The 21,873-nt window shown below is 48.8% G+C and overlaps 1 protein-coding gene across 1 annotated transcript in view; it reads left to right on the top strand.

The window, feature by feature from the left end:
- Window positions 1–21,873, top strand: part of agap1 (ArfGAP with GTPase domain, ankyrin repeat and PH domain 1) — a 186,660-nt gene that overhangs the window by 77,257 nt on the left and 87,530 nt on the right. Inside the window, exons 2-6 of the mRNA XM_056301584.1 lie at window positions 1,472–1,530; window positions 3,427–3,514; window positions 3,797–3,928; window positions 19,366–19,467; window positions 19,649–19,716. Of these exons, the coding sequence (XP_056157559.1) occupies window positions 1,472–1,530; window positions 3,427–3,514; window positions 3,797–3,928; window positions 19,366–19,467; window positions 19,649–19,716 (449 nt within the window). The remainder of the gene's footprint in view (window positions 1–1,471; window positions 1,531–3,426; window positions 3,515–3,796; window positions 3,929–19,365; window positions 19,468–19,648; window positions 19,717–21,873) is intronic.

The raw sequence follows: 21,873 nt of genomic DNA, 5'->3' as shown, positions 1-21,873 counted from the left end.
GCAGCAGAATGAAATATTAAAAAGTGCAACTGGGACAACCATAAGGTCCTCTGGTTATGCCCCCGCCACTTTGCTGGACAAAACTCCGCTCACCTCTACTTCTGTTAAACCAGTCATCTGGATGCTTGTAAAGCTGCAGAAGTAGCTGCAGTCTTGCATGTAAAAGGAATGAACTATTCTTTAGCTGCTAGCATGTGGATGTTAGCCGTTAGCATGTGGATGTTAGCCGTTAGCATGTGGCTGTTCCTCCACTATCGTTAAAAGAAACCTGCACACCACAGCGTCAGTGTTTGCTCAGGGACACTCGCCTGCAGCGTTTTTATGTCTCAGAACACCACATCAGGTTAAGATGGTGCTGGTACCAAGACCCGGTCCCTGCTTCACCATCCATACATTATCCAAACTGCTTATCCTGCTCTCAGGGTCACAAGGATGCTGGAGCCTATCCCAGCAGTCATTGGGCGGCAGGCAGGGAGACACCCTGGACAGGCCACCAGGCCATCACAGGGCCAACATACACAAACACACACACACATTCACACCTAGCGACACTTTAGGATGGCCAATTCACCTGACTTACATGTCTTTGGACTGCGGGGGGAAAACCGGACAACCCAGAGGAAACCCACACAGACACGGGGACAACATGCGAACTCCACACAGAGGATGATCCGGGACGACCCCCAAGGTTGGACTACCCCGGGGCTCGAACCCAGGACCTTCTTGCCGTGAGGCGACCGCGCTAACCACTGTGCCACCGTGCCGCCCCCATGGTTCCGTTCCATTCCGTCCCTGGTTCACCCATTTCCAAATGACAATACCAGTTGTTTCAAAGCCGCTTTCGTTTGAAAAGAACAAAATAACGTTGTGCGTTGTGTGAGCCAGTCAGCCGCTGACACGTGTGATGGAACGCTGTGAGGTTTTGTTTCCTGTTGTGTTGTACTGTGTTGTCTACTGAGCAGCAGTGTGACCTTGTATCTCACCATCCATTAGAGGACTATCACACGTCCCAGAGCACGTACACGCACACACACACACACACACACATACACACACACACACATACACACACCATGTTTCTTGATAAGCCTTGTAATCACTCTCTCTCCCAGCCCCTCGCCCTCATTTCATGCCTGTCGTTCCTTTTCAAAGTGGGAGTCTCGTTCTCTCTCTGTGTCACACTGCTGACAGGGAGCAGACTGGATCTCTTATTGCTGTGACGGTTGTAATGTGTGTGTGTGTGTGTGTGTGTGTGTGTGCCCAATGTCTATGATTGCAAGTGTGTTTGTGGGATTAATATTTGTGTGAACGTTTGTGTTGTTGCTCTGCTCTGCTGTGTGTGTGTGTGTGTGTGTGTGTGTGTGTGTGTGTGTGTGTGTGTGTGTGTGTGTGTGTGTGTGTGTGTGTGTGTGTGTGTGTGTGTGTGTGTGTGTCTACATCCTGACTCACAAGTGTGCGTTTTTTGTTGCAGATGCCTTTGTCAACAGCCAGGAGTGGACTTTGAGCCGGACAGTACCAGAACTTAAAGTGGTGAGTTTCCCACAATAGATCCACACACACACACACCGTAATCTTTTTTTTTTTTTTGGACCCCCCCCCCCCTTTTCTCCCCATTGTACCTGGCCAATTACCCCACTCTTCCGAACCGTCCCGGTCTCTGCTCCACCCCCTCTGCTGATCCGGGGAGGGCTGCAGACTACCACATGCCTCCTCCTACATGTGGAGTCACCAGCCGTTTCTTTTCACCTGACAGTGAGGAGTTTCACCAGGGGGACATAGCACGTGGGAGGATCACGCTATTCCCCCCAATCCTCCCTGAACAGGCGCCCCGACCGACCAGAGGAGGCGTTAGTGCAGCAATCAGGACACACACCCACATCCGGCTTCCCACCCGCAGACACGACCAATTGTGTCTGTAGGGACGCCTGACCAAGCCGGAGGTAACACGGGGATTCGAACCGATGATCCCCGTGCTGGCAGGCAATAGAATACACCACCACACCACCCAGACACCCCTGAACACACACACAACGAAATGGTCAGCTAGGCTTGGGCGATTGGAAGAATACATCTGCAACTGCCGCTTGGCTGAGTCCAGTTGGCGGTTGGTTTTTTGGGTGATTTTTGTCGCGTTATTCGACTAAGTCAGTGGTCTGCCTCCTCAAGAATTCAACCGGGTAAATAATTAACCTGTGAAGCGCAATTCAAACTGTGCGTGAACAGGAAGTGGCAGGTGGCGTTGGGCCATATGCACACTCTGGTTGGACTGATGTCCGACGAGTCTTTCACAAAACACGGCAGTGACTAAATGACGTTCAGCTGTTTGAAGTGTCGCTGTCCGGTCGACTGGTGCTGAAAAGCAACATGAATTCATAAATCATATCTGAGAACTAGACCCAAAACTGTGTGCAGTTGTGCGCCCTGATCATTTATTAGCATAGTTATGTTTTCCCCGCCTGTTTGTTGGTGTGGAGTCTGCAGGTGGAGGCATGTTTCATCTGACGCCATCAGACTGGGGTTTTTTTTTCCGAGTAGTGTCGGACAGCTGTTCAACCCGTCGTCTTTACAGCTTAATGCTGAGCAGAGATCTGAAGGTGATTTATTTTGTGTAATTGCAAAAGAGTAGCCTATAGGCTGTAATCCATCCATTACCCAAGCCGCTTATCCCAATTGGGGTCATGGGATGCTGGAGCCTGTCCCAGCAGTCACTGTGCGGCAGGCAGGGAGACACCCTGGACAGGCCGCCAGTCCATCACAGGGCCCACACACACACAAAAACATTCACACCTAAGGGCAATTTAGTACGGCTGATTCATCTGACCTACATGTCTTTGGACTGTGGGAGGAAACCGGGGCACCCGGAGGAAATCCACACAGACACGGGGAGAACATGCAAACGTCACGCAGAGGACGACCCGGGACGACCCCCAAGGTTGGACTGCCCGGGGCTCGAACCCAGGCCCTTCTTGCTGTGAGGCGACTGCGCTGACCACTGTGCCGCCGTCTGTAGGCTGTAATGTTTCTGTAAAATTAGATGTACACATTAACGCTCGTGAGAATTGGCGGTGTTAGAGTCTTTTGCTGGCACTACTCGTTTGTAAAGACAGCGTAATTACTTCATTTATGTCCTTCAGCTTGCCGGTTGTGTTCGGTTTAAAACCAAAATAATCCCAAATAGGGAATTTTGTATCGTTTATTTCAGCGAGCTCTTCCATGATTGCGTTCGCTGAATAAGGGGGGGGGGGGGTGTATCAGCAATCACAGATTGGTGGGTTGATGGTGGCTGTAGGAATATGTTGACATATTTCCCAAATCTAATCCATGCACGCACGCACGCACACATGCACACACACACACACACGCACGCACAAAAACACAAACCAGTTCTGCATTTGATACTGACTGCCCTCATTTCCACTCTCATAGGGCATTGTGGGTAATTTGGCCAGCGGCAAGTCGGCGCTGGTCCACAGGTACCTGACAGGAACATATGTCCAGGAGGAGTCGCCGGAAGGTAAGACTACCTCTATCCGTCTGTTTCTCTCTGGCTGTCTCTCTCTCTGGCATCTTTCCTTGTCTGTCTGTCTGTCCCTACACCTCTCTCTATTCTGTCATTCACTGTCTCTCTAGCTTTCTGTCTCTCTTACTCTCTCACCCCCCATCTCTCTTACTCTCTGACAACCCCTCCCCACACACACATTCTCTTTCTTTTTCCCTCCCTTTCTGTCTCTTATCTCTCTTTTAGTCTCTCCACATGTCTCTCTTTCTCTTTATCTCTCTTCCCTTTCTCTGCCAGTATCTGTCACGGACAGTGTGGTCGGTCCGTCAGCCGAAGCGCACCAGACCCCCCTCGCATACAAACAGACCCTGCTAGTCAACAAGGAGTTTGTCAAAACTAGGAAAAAGGAGATTAACAGGAAGTGGAGGGGTAAACGTTCTGGGAGTCCAGAGCTACGTCGTCTGACGACTTCGCTGTGGGGACAACGGCCAGTATTTCGGGTCTTCCAGTGTAGCTGCTGACTTCCTGTTCCGTGCACCCGTCATTGTGTCCAGTCGGATTAGCAACTTGAGACGCGAGGATGGAGTCGGAGATGAGACGACATCTACGACCGGACTGATTCACGAGTCGTCGACACAAGTTGAACGTTTCTCCACAAAATACACAAACATGCATAACTTTTGTAGATGTTTCCAGTGCAGACGACATTTCGGCCGATGCGTTCTGCCTCTGTCACTCCCCACACAGACTGTTAGCAGCACGCAACCGAAGCCTCTTCCCGTAGAACTCGTTGCCTGCTCAGACATGATAGATCAGTATAACTTGGACTGAAACAGAAACAGGAACCAGAACGCTGCCGATACCCAAATCTTGTCCCGTGCCTACAGATTATATATATGTATAATCTGTTAATAGAGATTAAGGGGCAAATAACGAATGTAGGATGGATGAAACCCCAGCAGTTAAAATAGAAGGTCAGCAAATTCTTGGCGCATGCAAAGCCCTGGTTGGTCACCTCCACCCCACTCCATCTGCCTGCCACCTCCCCTCACGCTCTGCCCCAGGGGAGGGATCGCAGAAGTTTAAAGCAGCCTTGTCCTTGTCCTCTGTCCCTTCTCCTTTTCCTCTCCCCTCCCCTCCCTGGCTAGTTTCCTTGTCTGTTATCAAAAAGACATGCATGTTAGGCTTAATACTCCTGCCTGTGCCCCTGAGCAAGGCAATAAGAAGAAGACCTAGAGTTGGTTGCCGGGTGCAGCACTACAGCCTCCCAGTGCTCCTACACACTAGGACGGGTTAATGCAGGAGACAGATTTCGTTGTAACGTGGACAATGTCAACAATAAAGAGGCTTTCTTTCTTTTAGTGGAAACACCTAAACAGCCTGAGCACAAGTACTGAGAGAGCCACACAGTCAGTTGTATTTACTGCGAAGTACAAGAACATAAAAGAAGGGGCATCCAGGTAGCGTAGCGGTCTATTCCGTTGCCTACCAACATCAGAATTGTCGGTTCAAATCTCTGTGTTACCGCCAGCTTGGTCGGGCGTCCCTACGGACACAATTGGCTGTGTCTGCGTTATGGGAAGCCGGATGTGGGTATGTGTCCTGGTCGCTGCATTAGCGCCTCCTCTGGTCGGTTGGGGCGCCTGTTCGGGGGGGGGGAGAATAGCGTGATCCTCCCACACGCTTCGTCCCCCTGGTGAAACTCCTCACTGTCAGGTGAAAAGAAGCGGCTGGTGACTCCACATGTATGGGAGGAGGCATGTGGTAGTCTGCAGCCTCCCCGGATCAGCAGAGGGGGGTGGAGCAGCGACCGGGACGGCCGGATCGGGAGAGTGGGAAAAAGAACATAAAGGATATGCGTCACATTCCTAGCACAGAGCTTATTTTATGGCCTCGCCCGTTTTAAAGCTTGATCCCTGCATCGGTGGTTAAACTTGTGTTTTGTCAGATGACCTCTTGAAACACTTCGTGGTCCTTCGTGTGCTGCTTCATGAGCTGGTGAATAACCCTGTGTCGCTGTAAGATTGTAGAGTGAAAAACGTTGCACATGGATATAAACCAACTTTTCTCAGTATCTGAGGAAGTGCTCATTTTACAGGATATTTATTTAATAAGTAAAAGTGACATACTCGCCAGTTTCTCTAATGCGAACAAAAAAGTAATGGTTGACATGTGCAGCGTGAGGTGGGTTGGATATCTGGAGTTATTTTTGCAGGTCATACTTGCTGCGTTTCTTCTTTTAGCTGCTGAATTTCCCTCCTGTGCAGCTAAAACTGTCCGCCGCAGAGCCCGTGTGTGTTATTATGGAAATAGATGTCATGGCAGAGCTGGCACACCCACTTCCTATAGCGGCGCTGCTCGTGCGCCCCAAGGAGGCGACCATACTCTTCATTCAATATTAAAGCGCTGAAATGCTCCTATGCCGGCTCCTCCACATGCCGTACGCGAGCCTCCCCGGGCAAAGACCCACTTCCACTAAGCCCTGCGTTCCCTTAATATTTCAACACTTGGAACGTTCTCACGAGGGGCTTGCGAGGAGGTGTCTCATAGATATTGCAGATGGTTCCTCTCAAAGCCTCCCACGCCTCTGAATGACTGTAATAGGCTGCTCTCTGCGAGGGAAACCAGTCACTGTAGGCTTGGGTATCATGCAGATTCTTCCCGAAGAGCCGATGAGCTGCTATTTCGCTAATGGCTGATAAGTCGGTCATGTCCACCGGTCTCTCGGCAGGCATTTATCCATGGAAGAACCGCTGGTTTCACCCGCCCATTTCTGCTGATAAGCCAGCTAGAGAAAGGTCCGGGTGTTTTTATCTCAGACTCCTGAACCTACAGGACCCCCAAATCATGTGGTCCTTTCCTGTGCGAGGTTTCTCTCCTCCAGAATGAAAGTGTGTTTCCAGCTGAGCAGCCTGTCATCTGAAGATGACTGCAGCAGTGCTGGGCGATATCGACAAAATCAAATATCAAATGTTTTTGACCGAATACCTCGGTATTGATATTTTGATGATATTGTAGAGATGACTATTGGTGCTCTCACAAAATATTCATACTATGAAAGTTTTGATAAACACTCATTAGTAATGTGGGTATGATGTCCAAACAAATAATATAACAGCCACAACAGTCTAACAAGTTCAGGACTCGTGTCATATCACGATATTATATATCCAGAATCCCAGACGATATCTAGTCTTATGTCACGATATCGAGATACTATCGATATGTTGCCCAGCCATAATTGCAAACTCCCATTTCCTTCGGCTTCCTCTTTAGCACATACTGCTTGACAGATGCTTTGAGGAAGATCATAATCGGTGGAAGATTCTGGTTGTGGCTGCTGCTGTTGGTATAACCACACTGAAAATCAAATTAAAGGGCGTGGCTTTTCTCTTAATAAGGGGTGGCTCAGTGGTTAGCACTGCTGCCTCACAGCAAGAAGGTCCTGGGTTCGAACCCCAGGCCGTTCTAGGTCCTTTCTGTGTGGAGTTTGCATGTTCTCCCCTTGCCTGCGTGGGTTTCCTCTCACCATCAAAAAGACATGCATGTTAGGGTTAATACTCCTGCCTGTGCCCCTGAGCAAGGCAATGGAGAGAAGAACTGGAGTTGGTCCCCAGGTGCTGTAGCTGCCCACTGCTCCTTTACGATAGGATGCATTAAATGCAGAGAGCACATTCATTGTAAGAATACAATTCGGGCGTCCAGGTGGTGTGGCGGTCAAGTCCGTTGCCTACTAACATGGGGATCGGTAGTTCAAATCCCCGTGTTACCTCCAGCTTGGTTGGGGATCCCTACAGACACAATTGGCCGTGTCTGCGGGTGAGAAGCTCGATGTGAGTATGTGTCCTGGTCGCTGCACTAGTGCCTCCGGCTCGGAAGAGTGGGGTAATTGGCCGGATACAATTGGGGAGAAAAGGGGAGGGGGGGGACAATTCATTGTAAGAGTACAATGACAAAATAAAGTGGCTTTCTTCTCGTTGGCATATGTTTGACTCCTTCACATCGACTCTGAGGGTTTCAAAATTTACTGAGCTCTTGATGCTCTTTCAAACCTGGCATGGTGTCTCCTTTCCTTTTGAGGACTAGGGACAAAAATGAAGCCCCCTCCCCACCTTTCCCCATTATCACCTCCTATGTCAACTACCCACACTCCCTTAGGCTTATTCAGAGGTTGGGCGAAGACGTGTGTGTGCTACCTGCTTGCAGTCACAGGCAGAACTAAATGTCTGACCTCAAGAGTTTCAGCACATCTTCCATACACCTGCACTAAACTGCAGTCACAACAGGAAGTCATAGCGAGGTACGACCGGGACAGCATAGTGAGCAAGGGGATCGCCCTTCATTGGAAAATTTGGATTCATGAACCCTGTGTTGGTAAACATTTATCCGGCCGAAGTGCCATTGAGCAAAACACAAAAACTTGTATAGCGCCTGGGGGAACTGCTCTGTAGCTAAACTTACCCTCTGACCACCCAAGGGAGTCTGGGTAAAATGAAAGACCATTTCCCCTACCGGGATCAGCAGAGTCGTGTTGTTATTATTACTGAAGTTTTTGTCGCGATCAGCTCGCTTGAAGAGTAAACCAACTTATCAGCCACTGATCATGAAGTCGCAGTAATTGGATGGTAACCGCCCACTACTTAAAAATCTTTCCACCGCCAAACCTCTGGAGTAGCTGGTTCTTACCCCGGTATGGTCATCAGTGGAGGGGCTGCAGAAACTATGTGCTCCCGGAAGTCAAATGAGAAACTTAATCCCCCACCCAGGGACTAAGGCTCATTAACCCTGCTTGACCCTATTTGTGTGCTAAGCCTGCAAAACCATCAAATGTAGCTTATCTGGATTTAAAAGACTGCTGCTTTTTTCACATGGTGACCCGCCCATAGTGCACCTCCGTGACCCGTTTCAGCTCTTGCCACTAAACCGGGCCTTAAAGCTTCTGAGGAGCCAGAGAATACCAAACATCCAGACATATTCTCTAATTCTCTGTTACTTCTCTATTGTGTGTGTGTGTGTGTGTGTGTGTGTGTGTGTGTGTGTGTGTGTGTGTGTATGTGTGTGTGTATGTGTGTATATATCTTTTTTTGATGTTTCCCCCCCCTTTTCTCCCAATTATATCCAGCCAATTACCCCACTTTTCCGAGCCGTCCCGGTCGCTGCTCCACCCCCTCTGCCGATGCGTGGAGGGCTGCAGACTACCACATGCCTCCTCCCATACATGTGGAGTCACCAGTCGCTTCTTTTCACCAGACAGTGAGGACTTTCACCAGGGGGACGTAGCATGTGGGAGGATCACGCTATTCCCCCAGTCCCCCCTCCCTCCCCCGAACAGGCGCCCCGACTAACCAAAGGAGGCGCTAGTGCAGCGACCAGGACACATACCCACATCCGGCTGTCCACCCGCAGACACGGCCATTTGTGTGTGTAGGGACGCCTGACAAAGCCGGAAGTAACACAGAGATTCAAACTGGCAACCCCCTGTGTTGGTAGGCAACGGAATAGACCACCACACCACCCAGACACCCCCAAATATACTTGAGATTGCTTCTCTTCAGTGTTGTGTTTGCAAGTGTTACAGTGAGCAGTGCATCAAGTCAGATTTCGGGTTTGTTCGATGAGCGGATGAGGATAAAAGTCCAAAAGGCAAAAAAAAAAAGGAGGAAGGAGACTCATTTTCTGTGCTCGCCTTTAAAGTCCTCTTACCCCTCAAAGAAATGGTTTGAATTTAAGTGTACGTTTGTCCGCAGAGGTTGAGGAATATCAACCCCGGGCACCTTGGTGAGGCATAATTAGCAGAAGCATCTTACTTCCTCGTCTCTCAGTCCACACATCAAACGGAAAGAGGGTAGAAGCAGTCGTTTCTATTTCCGTGCATTTTTCTGCAAAGGTCGTTATTCTCTTTCTAAACAAATTTCCCAGGCGATAACTCTGCCTGGATGCAGTAACTGATGAGTGGGGTAAAACCAGCCTGTATGCTGGTGGTGACGGGGGACTTCCAGGACGGCTCATGTTGGAGCTGAGCAGCCGCTGGGCTCGTGTGGAGGCGTGCTTTCTGGAAAGTAAAAATACTTCTCCGAAAGTGACATCGCTTCAAGCCCTGTTCGCACGTAGAATGCCCTTCACAGCTTGACAGCTCCGGGACTCCGGTTTCTGGGCGAGGGGGAATCGCGCCATCGCTAATGTCCAATGATCTGGTTCTGCTCAGCCTCAATTATACTGCGGCGCTGCCAAGAGCAACACTGCACGGCGTATTATGCAGTGCCACATACCGTTACCCAACCAGCTCCAAACAACGGCTCCCTGAAGTCTTTGATCCACACACTTGGCAGCGGCAATCCACGAGGAAGTTGCGACTTTGCTTGGATAAAAGGAGGGAAAACACGGCTCCGGCTCTTTGAAATAGTTGCGTAACCACCCAGGGGTAAGAGGGAGGGAGGTGAGGGGCAAGCCTGTTGTTGTTTATCTAAAAATATCTAGCTGCCTGTATTCCCATGCTCATTGATTGGGAGCAGAGCATAGTTTCTGGCTTTGCGAGCCGCCCGGTGACCGCAGCACCACAAAGCCGCTAACCAGCGCTATTCTTAGGCTGCAGACTGGAGCCTTTTACTGGAGACGGCAGGCTGGCTGCAGGAACCAGCCTGTCAGAGGCCTGAGACGAGGTTGGATATGAGCGAGCAGATTGGGGCCCCAGCATGCAAAGGCAAAACCCACTCCTCAGGGAAACTTTGTCGCTCTCCAGTCGGCGTTAAAAACTCAACAGCGTGTCAGTCGTAAAGACAGCCACTGACAAAGCAACAGTCTCAGTAATCCAGATGAGCACCAGCTGTCTGAGGTGTTGCCGTAAATTCGTTTAAATCTCCAGAGAATGTCTCGTTACCCTGAGGTACTTTTAAAGACTGTGACATGAAAAATGATTTTTTTTAAAATACCCTTTTAGCTCATTTCCATCCATCCATCATCCAAACCGCTTGTCCTGCTCTCTGGGTTGCAAAATGCTGGAGCTTGTCCCAGCAGTCATTGGACAGCAGGCGGGGAGACACCCTGGACAGGCCGCCAGTCCATCACAGGGCCCACACACACACACACACACACACACATACACACACAAATTCACACCTAGGGACAATGTAGTACGGCCGAGTCACCTGACCTAAATGTCTTTGGACTGTGGGAGGCATCCGGAGGAAACCCACGCAGACACGGGGAGAACATGCAAACTCCACACAGAGGACGACCCGGAACGACCCCCGAGGTTGGACTACTCCGGGGCTCGAACCCAGGACCTTCTTGATGTGAGGCGACCGCAAAAAACCCCATTTTTACTAATTTTACATTAATGTGATCGTGTCACCATGTCTGAGCGGGCGAGCGACAGTTCAACCAATAATACCATAAATTGTTTTGCTCTGCCCAGTCAAGTCACAGCCCTCCCTCCTTTTTGTTCCACCCTAATATCCTGTTTCACATGACGTACGTCACATTACAGAAGCAACATATGGTGCGAACGCCGTTTCATGTTGTCTTGAGGCTCTTATTTGACCCCATGGCTCATGCTGTCGCAGAATGCATTACCCATCTGACATTGCCCCACATAGATGGTGAGTGTATCACCATGCCAACGGTTAGCTTCCACTGAATCATGCTAAAGAGAATACGAGTCACTTTAGCAGGTGACCAGACACAAAATCATATATGACATGAAGTTTAAACAACAGGTCCATGGTTCTACTCCCTTTGACGCGTTTCATTCCATCTGCGGCTCGACAAGTCGAACATTAGACTGAAAACTGACAAGTTTTGAGTTTTGATTCCAGTTGTGGCCACCAGTACAGCAAAGCGTCGCATGCCGTCACTGGATTTCTGGATGCTTCGGGTAAAATTGTCTACAAGACGTCACCGGTCGTCGTCAAAAAAAACCCTGGCAAACTAAACTTATCCCATCCGCACCACAGATACCTCAGCCATCTTCTTCCTGACTGCCTTGCCGTGCTCTCCTCTTCCCCGGGCGGGGGAGGATTACAGCATCTTCTGTTTTCTGCCCCGACAACAGATTCTGTCTCTCCGTCACAACCTCGGCCTGAACTGAGATATGCAACTACACACTCTCTCTATTTATCTCTCACACAACTCTCTCTCTCTCTCTCTCTCTCTCTCTCTCTCTCTCTCTCTCTCTCTCTCTCTCTCTCTCTCTCTCTCAATCTCCTACTCCTCTTCTCTCTCTCCCTTCTCTATTGCTCTGCCAGTTCTCATTCTCTCACGTTCTCGCTTACTCTCTCTGTCAATCCATTTTCTTTGATTTTCTCTTTTAATCATTCCTCCCTCTTTCGAATTACTCCTTTTATCTCCTGCCCTCATAAACTTTCGCACTCCCCACTTTCTCCCTCATTCTCTTACACACACACTCTCACTCTCTCTCTCTCTCTCTCTCTCTCTCTCTCTCTCTCTCCTTCTCTGTGTCTCTCTATTGATGCTGTTTGCTGATGTTGACTGCATGCATAACTGGGGCTGCACCTTTGATTTTGCTCTTTTCCCTTTCTCTCTCTCTCTCTCTCTCTCTCTCTCTCTCTCTCTCTCTCTCTCTCTCTCTCTCTCTCTCTCTCTTTCTCTCTCTCACTCACTCACTCTCTTTCTCTTTCTATGGCTGCTTTTGCAAACTAGCTGACGTGGATGCAGGTAACTATCCTTTCTCCTTCTGCCTTCCTCTCCCTCTCTCGTTCTCTTACCAATCCATCCGTCTGTCTGTCCTCTAGCCAGTCTTTCAATGGAAGATCTGCAGAACTCAACCCCCCCCCCCAACTCTCTACTGACAGCAGCATCTTCAACACAGCTCAAGTCCTTCCCTGTACATGTGTATACACACACACACACACACACACTTCATGACAACATAACGGTCTTCATTTTAGGACATTTCAAGACCCACTGTTGCATAGCTGCCCTGTCGAAGTGCTCTTGAGCAAAATAAGAAACCCTTAGCAGCCCTTGGGCTGCTTTTTCATTGCTTATATTGACCTTTAACCTCACTGCAAAAGAGGGCAAGAAAAAAAGCAATACACCTGTCAAAGTTAATCATGATTGTCGTTATAGTTATGATTATGATTATTATTAATTTGTATATGGCCTCCGTCTGCATGCTAGGTTGCCATCCCATTTGATTGACACATGGTTGAACCTGAGGTTGGTTGAGTTGCTGCTGTTCTGCATTGTTAGCGTTTAGCCTATAGCCTAGCCTAGTTTCTCTTACCATTCTCATTTCAGAAGGCACTGTACTTTTGTTTTTTGTTTGTTCCCCACTTCACACTCCCCTCTACCAACTCCCCTGTCCCCACTCCCCTCTCCCCATCCCCACTCCCGACCCATCACACCTGTGTGTGCACATTTTACTGTTTGACAAACACATGCATACTTCCACACACACCCACTGATTTTTGCAAGGAAGTGCAGAGGCTAACACACACACACACACACACACACACACACACACACACACACACAATTGAAGTCTTACATGTGGAGTCTTCTTACCTATGCATGCACACACAGACCAATATCTGCCCAAAGCAAAACATGGATATGGAAACACACACAAACTTGCACCATTTTTGCATGCCTGCATACACAGACTGATACACACATGGAAAAACATGATAGATAGATAGATAGATAGATAGATAGATAGATAGATAGATAGATAGATAGATAGATAGATAGATAGATAGATAGATAGATAGATCGATAGATACCTACTTTATTGTCCTACGAGACCACATGACACACACACAGAACAGAGAGACAACAATGCATGAACACAAGAGTACACAGACACACACACATTTCTGGCCAAGCTTTGACAGCCCAACAGGACTGCGTTGAGCCATCTGTTTTTAATGTGTCAGTGCAGATAGGGATTTAAACCACACCCCGCTGTGTATTTCTGTACATTGTCCTGTTTGTGGCCACATAGCAGCAGTGGCAATGCTAGTTTCTTTGCTACATGTAGTGGTCATCATCACTGATCACAGTTATCAGTCCTGATGACCTGAAACAGTGACAATGTAGTTTCTTTGCTACATGTAGTGGTCATCATCACTGATCGCAGTTATCAGTAGTGATGACCTGAAACAGTGACGATGTAGTTTCTCTGCTACTTGTAGTGGTCATCATCACTGATCACAGTTATCAGTCCTGATGACCTGAAACAGTGACAATGTAGTTTCTTTGCTACATGTAGTGGTCATCATCACTGATCACAGTTATCAGTCCTGATGACCTGAAACAGTGACGATGTAGTTTCTCTGCTACTTGTAGTGGTCATCATCACTGATCACAGTTATCAGTCCTGATGACCTGAAACAGTGACGATGTAGTTTCTCTGCTACTTGTAGTGGTCATCATCACTGATCACAGTTATCAGTCCTGATGACCTGAAACAGTGACGATGTAGTTTCTCTGCTACATGTAGTGGTCATCATCACTGATCACAGTTATCAGTAGTGATGACCTGAAACAGTGACGATGTAGTTTCTCTGCTACATGTAGTGGTCATCATCACTGATCACAGTTATCAGTCCTGATGACCTGAAACAGTGACGATGTAGTTTCTCTGCTACATGTAGTGGTCATCATCACTGATCACAGTTATCAGTCCTGATGACCTGAAACAGTGACAATGTAGTTTCTTTGCTACATGTAGTGGTCATCATCACTGATCACAGTTATCAGTCCTGATGACATGAAACAGTAACGATGTAGTTTCTCTGCTACTTGTAGTGGTCATCATCACTGATCACAGTTATCAGTCCTGATGACATGAAACAGTGACGATGTAGTTTCTCTGCTACATGTAGTGGTCATCATCACTGATCACAGTTATTAGTCCTGATGACATGAAACAGTGACGATGTAGTTTCTCTGCTACATGTAGTGGTCATCATCACTGATCACAGTTATCAGTCCTGATGACCTGAAACAGTGACGATGTAGTTTCTCTGTTACATTTAGTGGTCATCATCACTGATCGCAGTTATCAGTCCTGATGACCTGAAACAGTGACGATGTAGTTTCTCTGCTACATGTAGTGGTCATCATCACTGATCACAGTTATCAGTCCTGATGACATGAAACAGTGACGATGTAGTTTCTCTGCTACTTGTAGTGGTCATCATCACTGATCACAGTTATCAGTCCTGATGACCTGAAACAGTGACGATGTAGTTTCTCTGCTACATGTAGTGGTCATCATCACTGATCACAGTTATCAGTCCTGATGACATGAAACAGTGACGATGTAGTTTCTCTGCTACATGTAGTGGTCATCATCACTGATCACAGTTATCAGTCCTGATGACATGAAACAGTGACGATGTAGTTTCTCTGTTACATTTAGTGGTCATCATCACTGATCACAGTTATCAGTCCTGATGACCTGAAACAGTGACGATGTAGTTTCGCTGCTACATGTAGTGGTCATCATCACTGATCACAGTTATCAGTCCTGATGACCTGAAACAGTGACGATGTAGTTTCTCTGCTACATTTAGTGGTCATCATCACTGATCACAGTTATCAGTCCTGATGACCTGAAACAGTGACGATGTAGTTTCTCTGCTACATTTAGTGGTCATCATCACTGATCACAGTTATCAGTCCTGATGACCTGAAACAGTGACGATGTAGTTTCTCTGTTACATTTAGTGGTCATCATCACTGATCACAGTTATCAGTCCTGATGACCTGAAACAGTGACGATGTAGTTTCGCTGCTACATGTAGTGGTCATCATCACTGATCACAGTTATCAGTAGTGATGACCTGAAACAGTGACGATGTAGTTTCTCTGCTGCAATGTTGTACTATAGCCGTTATTGTCAGTAGTTTCATCCTGACAAATGGAAAATAAAGGATGCAGCGGTATAGAAACACAGCTGTACAGAGGAAGCAGATAGGCTGCTGTGGTGCAGAGGCCATACATGCTGGAGAAAGACTTGGCTTTTTTTTTTTTTTCAGACTACTTCTGAACTTGCAGCTTTTCTTTAAGGGCCTCAGCCCAAGCTCTCAAAACACCCATCCGTAACTGTGGGTGTGTGTGTGTGTGTGTGTGTGTGTGTGTCTGGGTGTGTGTGTGTGTGTGTGTGTGTGTGTGTGTGTGTGTGTGTGTGTGTGTGTCTGCGCGCCCATGTGTACACTGAGGAGGATGTGGCGGGGTTAGCGGTGGCAGTGGGGAGTGTAAATGGCAATTTGTGTTACAGGCGTGTGCACGCCTCTGCCCCCCCCCCCCCCTTCATCTCTGACTGATTGGCTGAAGCTTCCGTCCGTAACCTCACGTCTGGGAAAGTGCAGAGAGAGCTTAAAATACACAGGGAACTAGTGTGTGTGTGTGTGTGTGTGTGTGTGTGGGTCAGTGTCAAACCCAAAGAGTTTGTGTGTGTGTTTGTGTGTGTGTGTGTGTGTGTGTGTGTGTTTGTGTGCATAATTTTGTTTTTGTGCAACAAACATGTCGTTTGTGTATCTTTGAGTCAGATTGTTGTTTTTTTTTATATTGAGAGCGAGAGGGACTTGATGGTTTGTATTCCCCTGTGTGTGTCTGTGTGTGTCTGTGTCCGGGGCGGACCGGTCATCTGGACATTCTGGAAAAGTCCAGAGTGACTGTCCATCCAATGGCCCTTGGCCCGGCTCCATGGTTCATCGACCAGACAGAGTGGTTGAGTCTGTTAGAGTGATGCAGACGGTCGACAGCAGAGGGCGCTAATGCAGTCATTTATTTGCTAAGCATAAAAAAATACACCGGCAAGCAGAAGCAAAGGAGAAAAGGTGGGTGGGAAAAGTTGAAAGAATAAAAGTGAAGTCATTGGGAGATTGATGCTCCGACCTGTAGAAAGCTGACGGAGCTGTTTGGCTGCAGTGCCGCTGCCAGCAGCAGTAACGCAACACCGGATCACCACATGAGAGTGTGCAGGGCAGCTGGCAGGTGAGCCTGAGCATCATCCTGAGCATCATCTGCAGGCTGCTGAGGATGATGAGGGACAGACAGCAGAGTGACCTTCATATGGGCATGTGCTACTGGGACACCATTACTTTTATTCAGGTTGCCGCTGCATTGCCCCCCTTTTCACTACAGTTAGCTTCTACCACCTAGGTCTGCGGGGGATTAGCCTACATTACCCACGTGACACCATTCCATGTATCGCTATTCAGTGACTCTGGTTACTGAAATAAATGATGACACGAGGCAAAATGATAGTGTCATTTGACTTATCCAGGTGAATTCATATGAAACAAAAGGGTAATTACATTAAGACAAATATTAAGTTGATATAAATCTGCATGGAGCTAGTTATATATATATATATATATATATATATATATATATATATATCCCCTGCTGTTACAAGCAGTGAGACACGTAAACGCTGTGTCCAAAATAACTATTTACATTTACTCCTTTACGTTGTAGATCCAGTTCAGCTTATCCATTCAGTCATTTGTTTATTCAGATTGAGGGTAGTTTCATGAAAGGCTTGATCCCAGAGTTGTTCTGTGTGGACTTCAGGGTTGCGGTGTCTAAGAAACCATGACCGATGTACACCACAGTCTTTCCAGAGCCCAAAGTAATGTTCATTAGTCTGATCCGCAGCCAAAAATACCTCAATATATTCATTTTATAATAATAAAGATCGGGGTGTCCAAGTAGGGTGGTGATCTATTCGGTTGTCTACCAACACGGGGATCACCGGTTTGAATCCCCGTGTTACCTCCAGCTTGGTCGGGCATCCCTACAGACACAATTGGCCGTGTCTGCGGGTGGGAAGCCGGATGTGGGTATGTGTCCTGGTCGCTGCACTAGCGCCTCCTCTGGTCGGTCGGGGCGCCTGTTCGAGGGGGAGGGGGAACTGGGGGGAATAGCGCTATGTCCCCCCGGTGAAACTCCTCACTGTCAGGTGAAAAGAAGCGGCTGGTGACTCCCATGTATCGAAGGAGGTGTGTGGTAGTCTGCAGCCCTCCCCAGATCGGCAGAGGGGGTGGAGCAGCGACCAGGACAGCTCGGAAGACTGGGGTAATTGGCTGGATACAATTGGGGAGAAAAAGGGGGGGAAACTGAAAAATACATAAATAAATGTGAATGGGAGAGAGGAGTTGGCTCTCAGTCATAACCCTCTGTGATATTTAGATGCATGTGTCGGTGTCTGGTTTGAACGCTAAGCTAACGTTTTAGCCGCGTAGCTGGTGATTGTTTACACAGTGACTTGGGAGGAAAGTGTGATGTTTAGTTACCAGAGCTCCAACAATACCAGTCTGAGGTCAAAGGGCAGAGCTATAGTTTCCAGGCAATAAACCGCAGTGAGTCTCCTGTGACCCTGCAGTGATTTATGTACCTGAAGAAGAAGAACAAGAAGAAGAAGAAGTGCTTGTCAGAAAAATGAGAACCGAGGAGGGAGGCTGCTGTTGTTCTTAGTTCAGTGGCACTAGAGCAGTGTGGACTGGTCTGCAGGGATCAGAACGACAGTCGGCTTGGTTTTACTGTCGAAAACTTTTATATCTTACTGCTTTTTACAAGCGCAGGGGAAACGGCTTCCCGGCCTCAGTTCAGCCTCTGACGTGTTGAGGTATTTGTGTGGTATTCATGTGCCCGGGGAGTGTGTTCTTACCAGTGTGTGTGTGTGTGGGGGGGGGGGTGGGATAAGGATAAGATCGGTGGAGGACAGCCTGTGCCGGCGGGGCACAGTTTGTTCCCTGCACAGACGGCGCTCAGTCTGGCAGGTTGTCGCTCGCTGGAAGCCGTGTGTGTGTTGCACCTCTGTGTGGAGGAGGAACAGGACAGGAGGACGGGTTTATCAAGTCCACCTGCAGATATTAAAGCTTTTTTTGAGCTGTCAACATGTCCACAGGCTTTCTGCTTAATGAAACCTGTCAATACTGGACGTCGTTTCATCATTTCAGCAGCAGCCGGGTTGTAACTTCGTCAGACGGCGTTCAGTAGAAAAACACAGTCACGCCAGGCTGAACTTTCACCCCTCCTCCATCAGGGGCGTATTACCGGAGCTTCTGAGGTAGTCTGAGTCGGGGGGGGGGGGGGGGCAGCACGGTGTTGCAGTCGCCTCACAGCAAGAAGGTCATGGGTTCGAGCCCCGGGGTAGTCCAACCTCGGGGGTCGTCCCAGGTCGTCCTCTGTGTGGAGTTTGCATGTTCTCCCCGTGTCTGTGTGGGTTTCCTCCGGGGGCTCCGGTCTCCTCCCACAGTCCAAAGACATGTAGGCCAGGTGACCCGGCCGCACTAAATTGTCCCTCGGTGTGTGTGTGTGTGTGTGGTCCCTGTGATGGCCTGGCGGCCTGTCCAGGGTGTCTCCCCGCCTGCCACCCAGTGACTGCTGGGACAGGCTCCAGCATCCCCACCACCCCGACTGGGATCAGCGGCTCTGATGATGGATGGATGAGTCGGGGCAGAAGCAAAAAAGAATATTATAAATGAAGTTTGTCTTGTAAGGGAAACGTCACCGGTGTTGTGTTGTGTGTGTAGTCGGTACTGGTGAGCACTGCGGTGGCCTGACGTGATGGAGTCCTCACTGTGCACTGCAGTGATGGACAACTCAGTGTCTCCTGCACACAGCCGGTACATCTCAAGTCTCTTATTTTATATGTCCTCGCTCCTCGCTTGAAGCAGAAGTGGTTCTGGTCCACCATTTTGAAGGCCATCCCAGAGTTCTTGTTTCTGCTGTGAGGAGCCGTGAGCGAGGACACACGAGAGCGTCCTTCCTGAAGGACTTTCAGCTGAACATGTGACATATGATCCCCCCGCCCTGCACATCCGGAACGCGGTGGTGGAGAAACGGCACAGGTGTAAGTGCCCATAGTGTTCTGCTGTGATATGTAGTGCAAGGAGACGGAGACCCAAACATGTGTCACGCTGTGTCCTCTCATGCTGTGTCCTCTCACACCTCCAGCTGCCTCCTCGGCAGGAGGGACTCGGACGCAAGTAACATATGCAGATGAGGGAAACGTGGATGCAGTTAAGGGACTTGAGATGTACCCAGAGACTTTCCCACAGTGCCTTCTGTACCAGAATGGACCAGAATGCATTGCTGCACGCTAGCTTCTGTATGGTCGTCCGTAAAGTCCTCTGTGCTGGTATTGTGGGGCATCATGTACTTCATCAGAAATGCAGCCTAGTCGAGAGGAGCAGGACGATGGAAGGAGAAAAGACAAGGATCAGGAGCAACAGCAGGTGTTTTTCATGTGCCGTCCCTGTGGCAGACAGACAGACAGACAGACAGACAGACAGACAGACAGACAGACAGACAGAGATGTGGCCGACAGACAGAGATGTGGCAGACAGACAGGCAGACAGGGATGTGGCAGACAGACAGACTGAGATGTGGCAGACAGACAGACAGACAGACAGACAGACAGACAGACAGAGATGTGACAGACAGACAGAGATGTGGCAGACAGACAGACAGACAGACAGACAGACAGACAGAGATGTGGCAGACAGACAGACAGACAGAGATGTGGCAGGCAGACAGACAGACAGACAGACAGACAGAGATGTGGCAGACAGACAGACAGACAGACAGACAGACTGAGATGTGGCAGACAAACAGACAGACAGACAGGCAGGCAGCAATGTGGCAGACAGACAGACTGAGATGTGGCAGACAGACAGACAGACAGAGATGTGGCAGACAGACAGACAGACAGACAGACAGACAGACAGAGATGTGGCAGACAGACAGAGATGTGGCAGACAGACAGACAGAGATGTGGCCGACAGACAGACAGACAGACAGACAGACAGACAGACAGAGATGTGGCAGACAGACAGACAGACAGACAGACAGACAGAGATGTGGCAGAGAGATAGACAGACAGACAGAGTTGTGGCAGACAGATAGACAGACAGAGATGTGGCAGACAGACAGACAGACAGACAGACAGACAGACAGACAGACAGACAGACAGACAGAAATGTGGCAGACAGACAGACAGACAGACAGACAGAGATGTGGCAGACAGCCAGACAGACAGAGATGTGGCCGACAGACAGACAGACAGACAGACAGACAGACAGAGATGTGGCAGACAGACAGACAGACAGAGATGTGGCAGACAGAGATGTGGCAGACTGACAGACAGACAGACAGATAGAGATGTGGCAGACAGACAGACAGAGATGTGGCACACAGGCAGACAGACAGACAGAGATGTGGCAGACAGACAGACAGACAGACAGACAGACAGAGATGTGGCAGACAGACAGACAGACAGACAGACAGAGATGTGGCAGACAGGCAGACAGACAGACAGAGATGTGGCAGACAGACAGACAGACAGACAGAGATGTGGCAGACAGACAGACAGACAGAGATGAGGCTGAAAATCAGTGAACGTTTCCTTTAAGGTTGCAGTTCATACGGTCCAGATGACAGAGCAGCTGTCCTCATGAAACCTCAGAGCCGGCGCATGCCCCCGTGGCCTTTGTCTCTGGCCACTGGCCACAACTGGAGGTCAAAGGTGACAGGTCAGTGCCGGTGTCAGCAGCAACATAGCATGGAGGCGTGAAAATGGAAAGAGTCATGAAAGAGAGCCGAGGCCTTTTTTAGACACAAGGTCCATTCAGCAGACTGGAAAGAGGATGTGTGACTGACTCACTGCTGCTCAGCGGGCGCACACTGACAGTGTCTGTAAACATGTGTGGCATGTCTGATCTATTTATGTGTGTGTGTGTGTGTGTGTGTGTGTGTGCGCGCGCGCGCAAGTATGTGTACTATTTGTTATCCCAAGCTCTGATCAGGTGTGTATGAGACAGGTGTAGTCATCGTCTCCCACCTGACTTAACTGGAATTTTACAAACATGTGCAACACACACACACACACACACACACACACACACCCACACACACACACACACACACACACACACACACACACACACACACACACACACACATTCTGCCGTCACCTCTGTGTGGTTCACCTGTGGAGCTGGATTCTTCACATTCATGTTCACATTCATGTACAGGTGGTCATCAAATCAGCGTCATTGTGTGTGTGTGTGTGTGTGTGTGTGTGTGTGTGTGAGAGAGAGAGAGAGAGAGAGAGAGAGAGAGAGAGAGAGAGAGAGAGAGAGAGAGAGAGAGAGAGAGAGAGCAATTTTGCCGTATTTCCTTCCCCATCTCTGAATCATTCTAAGTGAATTCAACCAACATAAATCCATCAAGGAACTCGTTCGTCTCTCCTGATTGGTTGTCGACATCATCATCATCGTCATCGTCAGTCCACCGCTGATCCTCCTGTTTCTTCTAATCGATTCATTGCTGTAGTGACACTCACCAGATCAATGATAAATGTTGGAGACGTGATTTGTAAGACAGCGATGAAT

This window comes from Lampris incognitus, chromosome 21 (assembly GCF_029633865.1).
Source record: "Lampris incognitus isolate fLamInc1 chromosome 21, fLamInc1.hap2, whole genome shotgun sequence".
Classification (NCBI taxonomy): Eukaryota; Metazoa; Chordata; class Actinopteri; order Lampriformes; family Lampridae; genus Lampris; species Lampris incognitus.
This window is presented reverse-complemented; position numbering and strand designations above follow the sequence as displayed.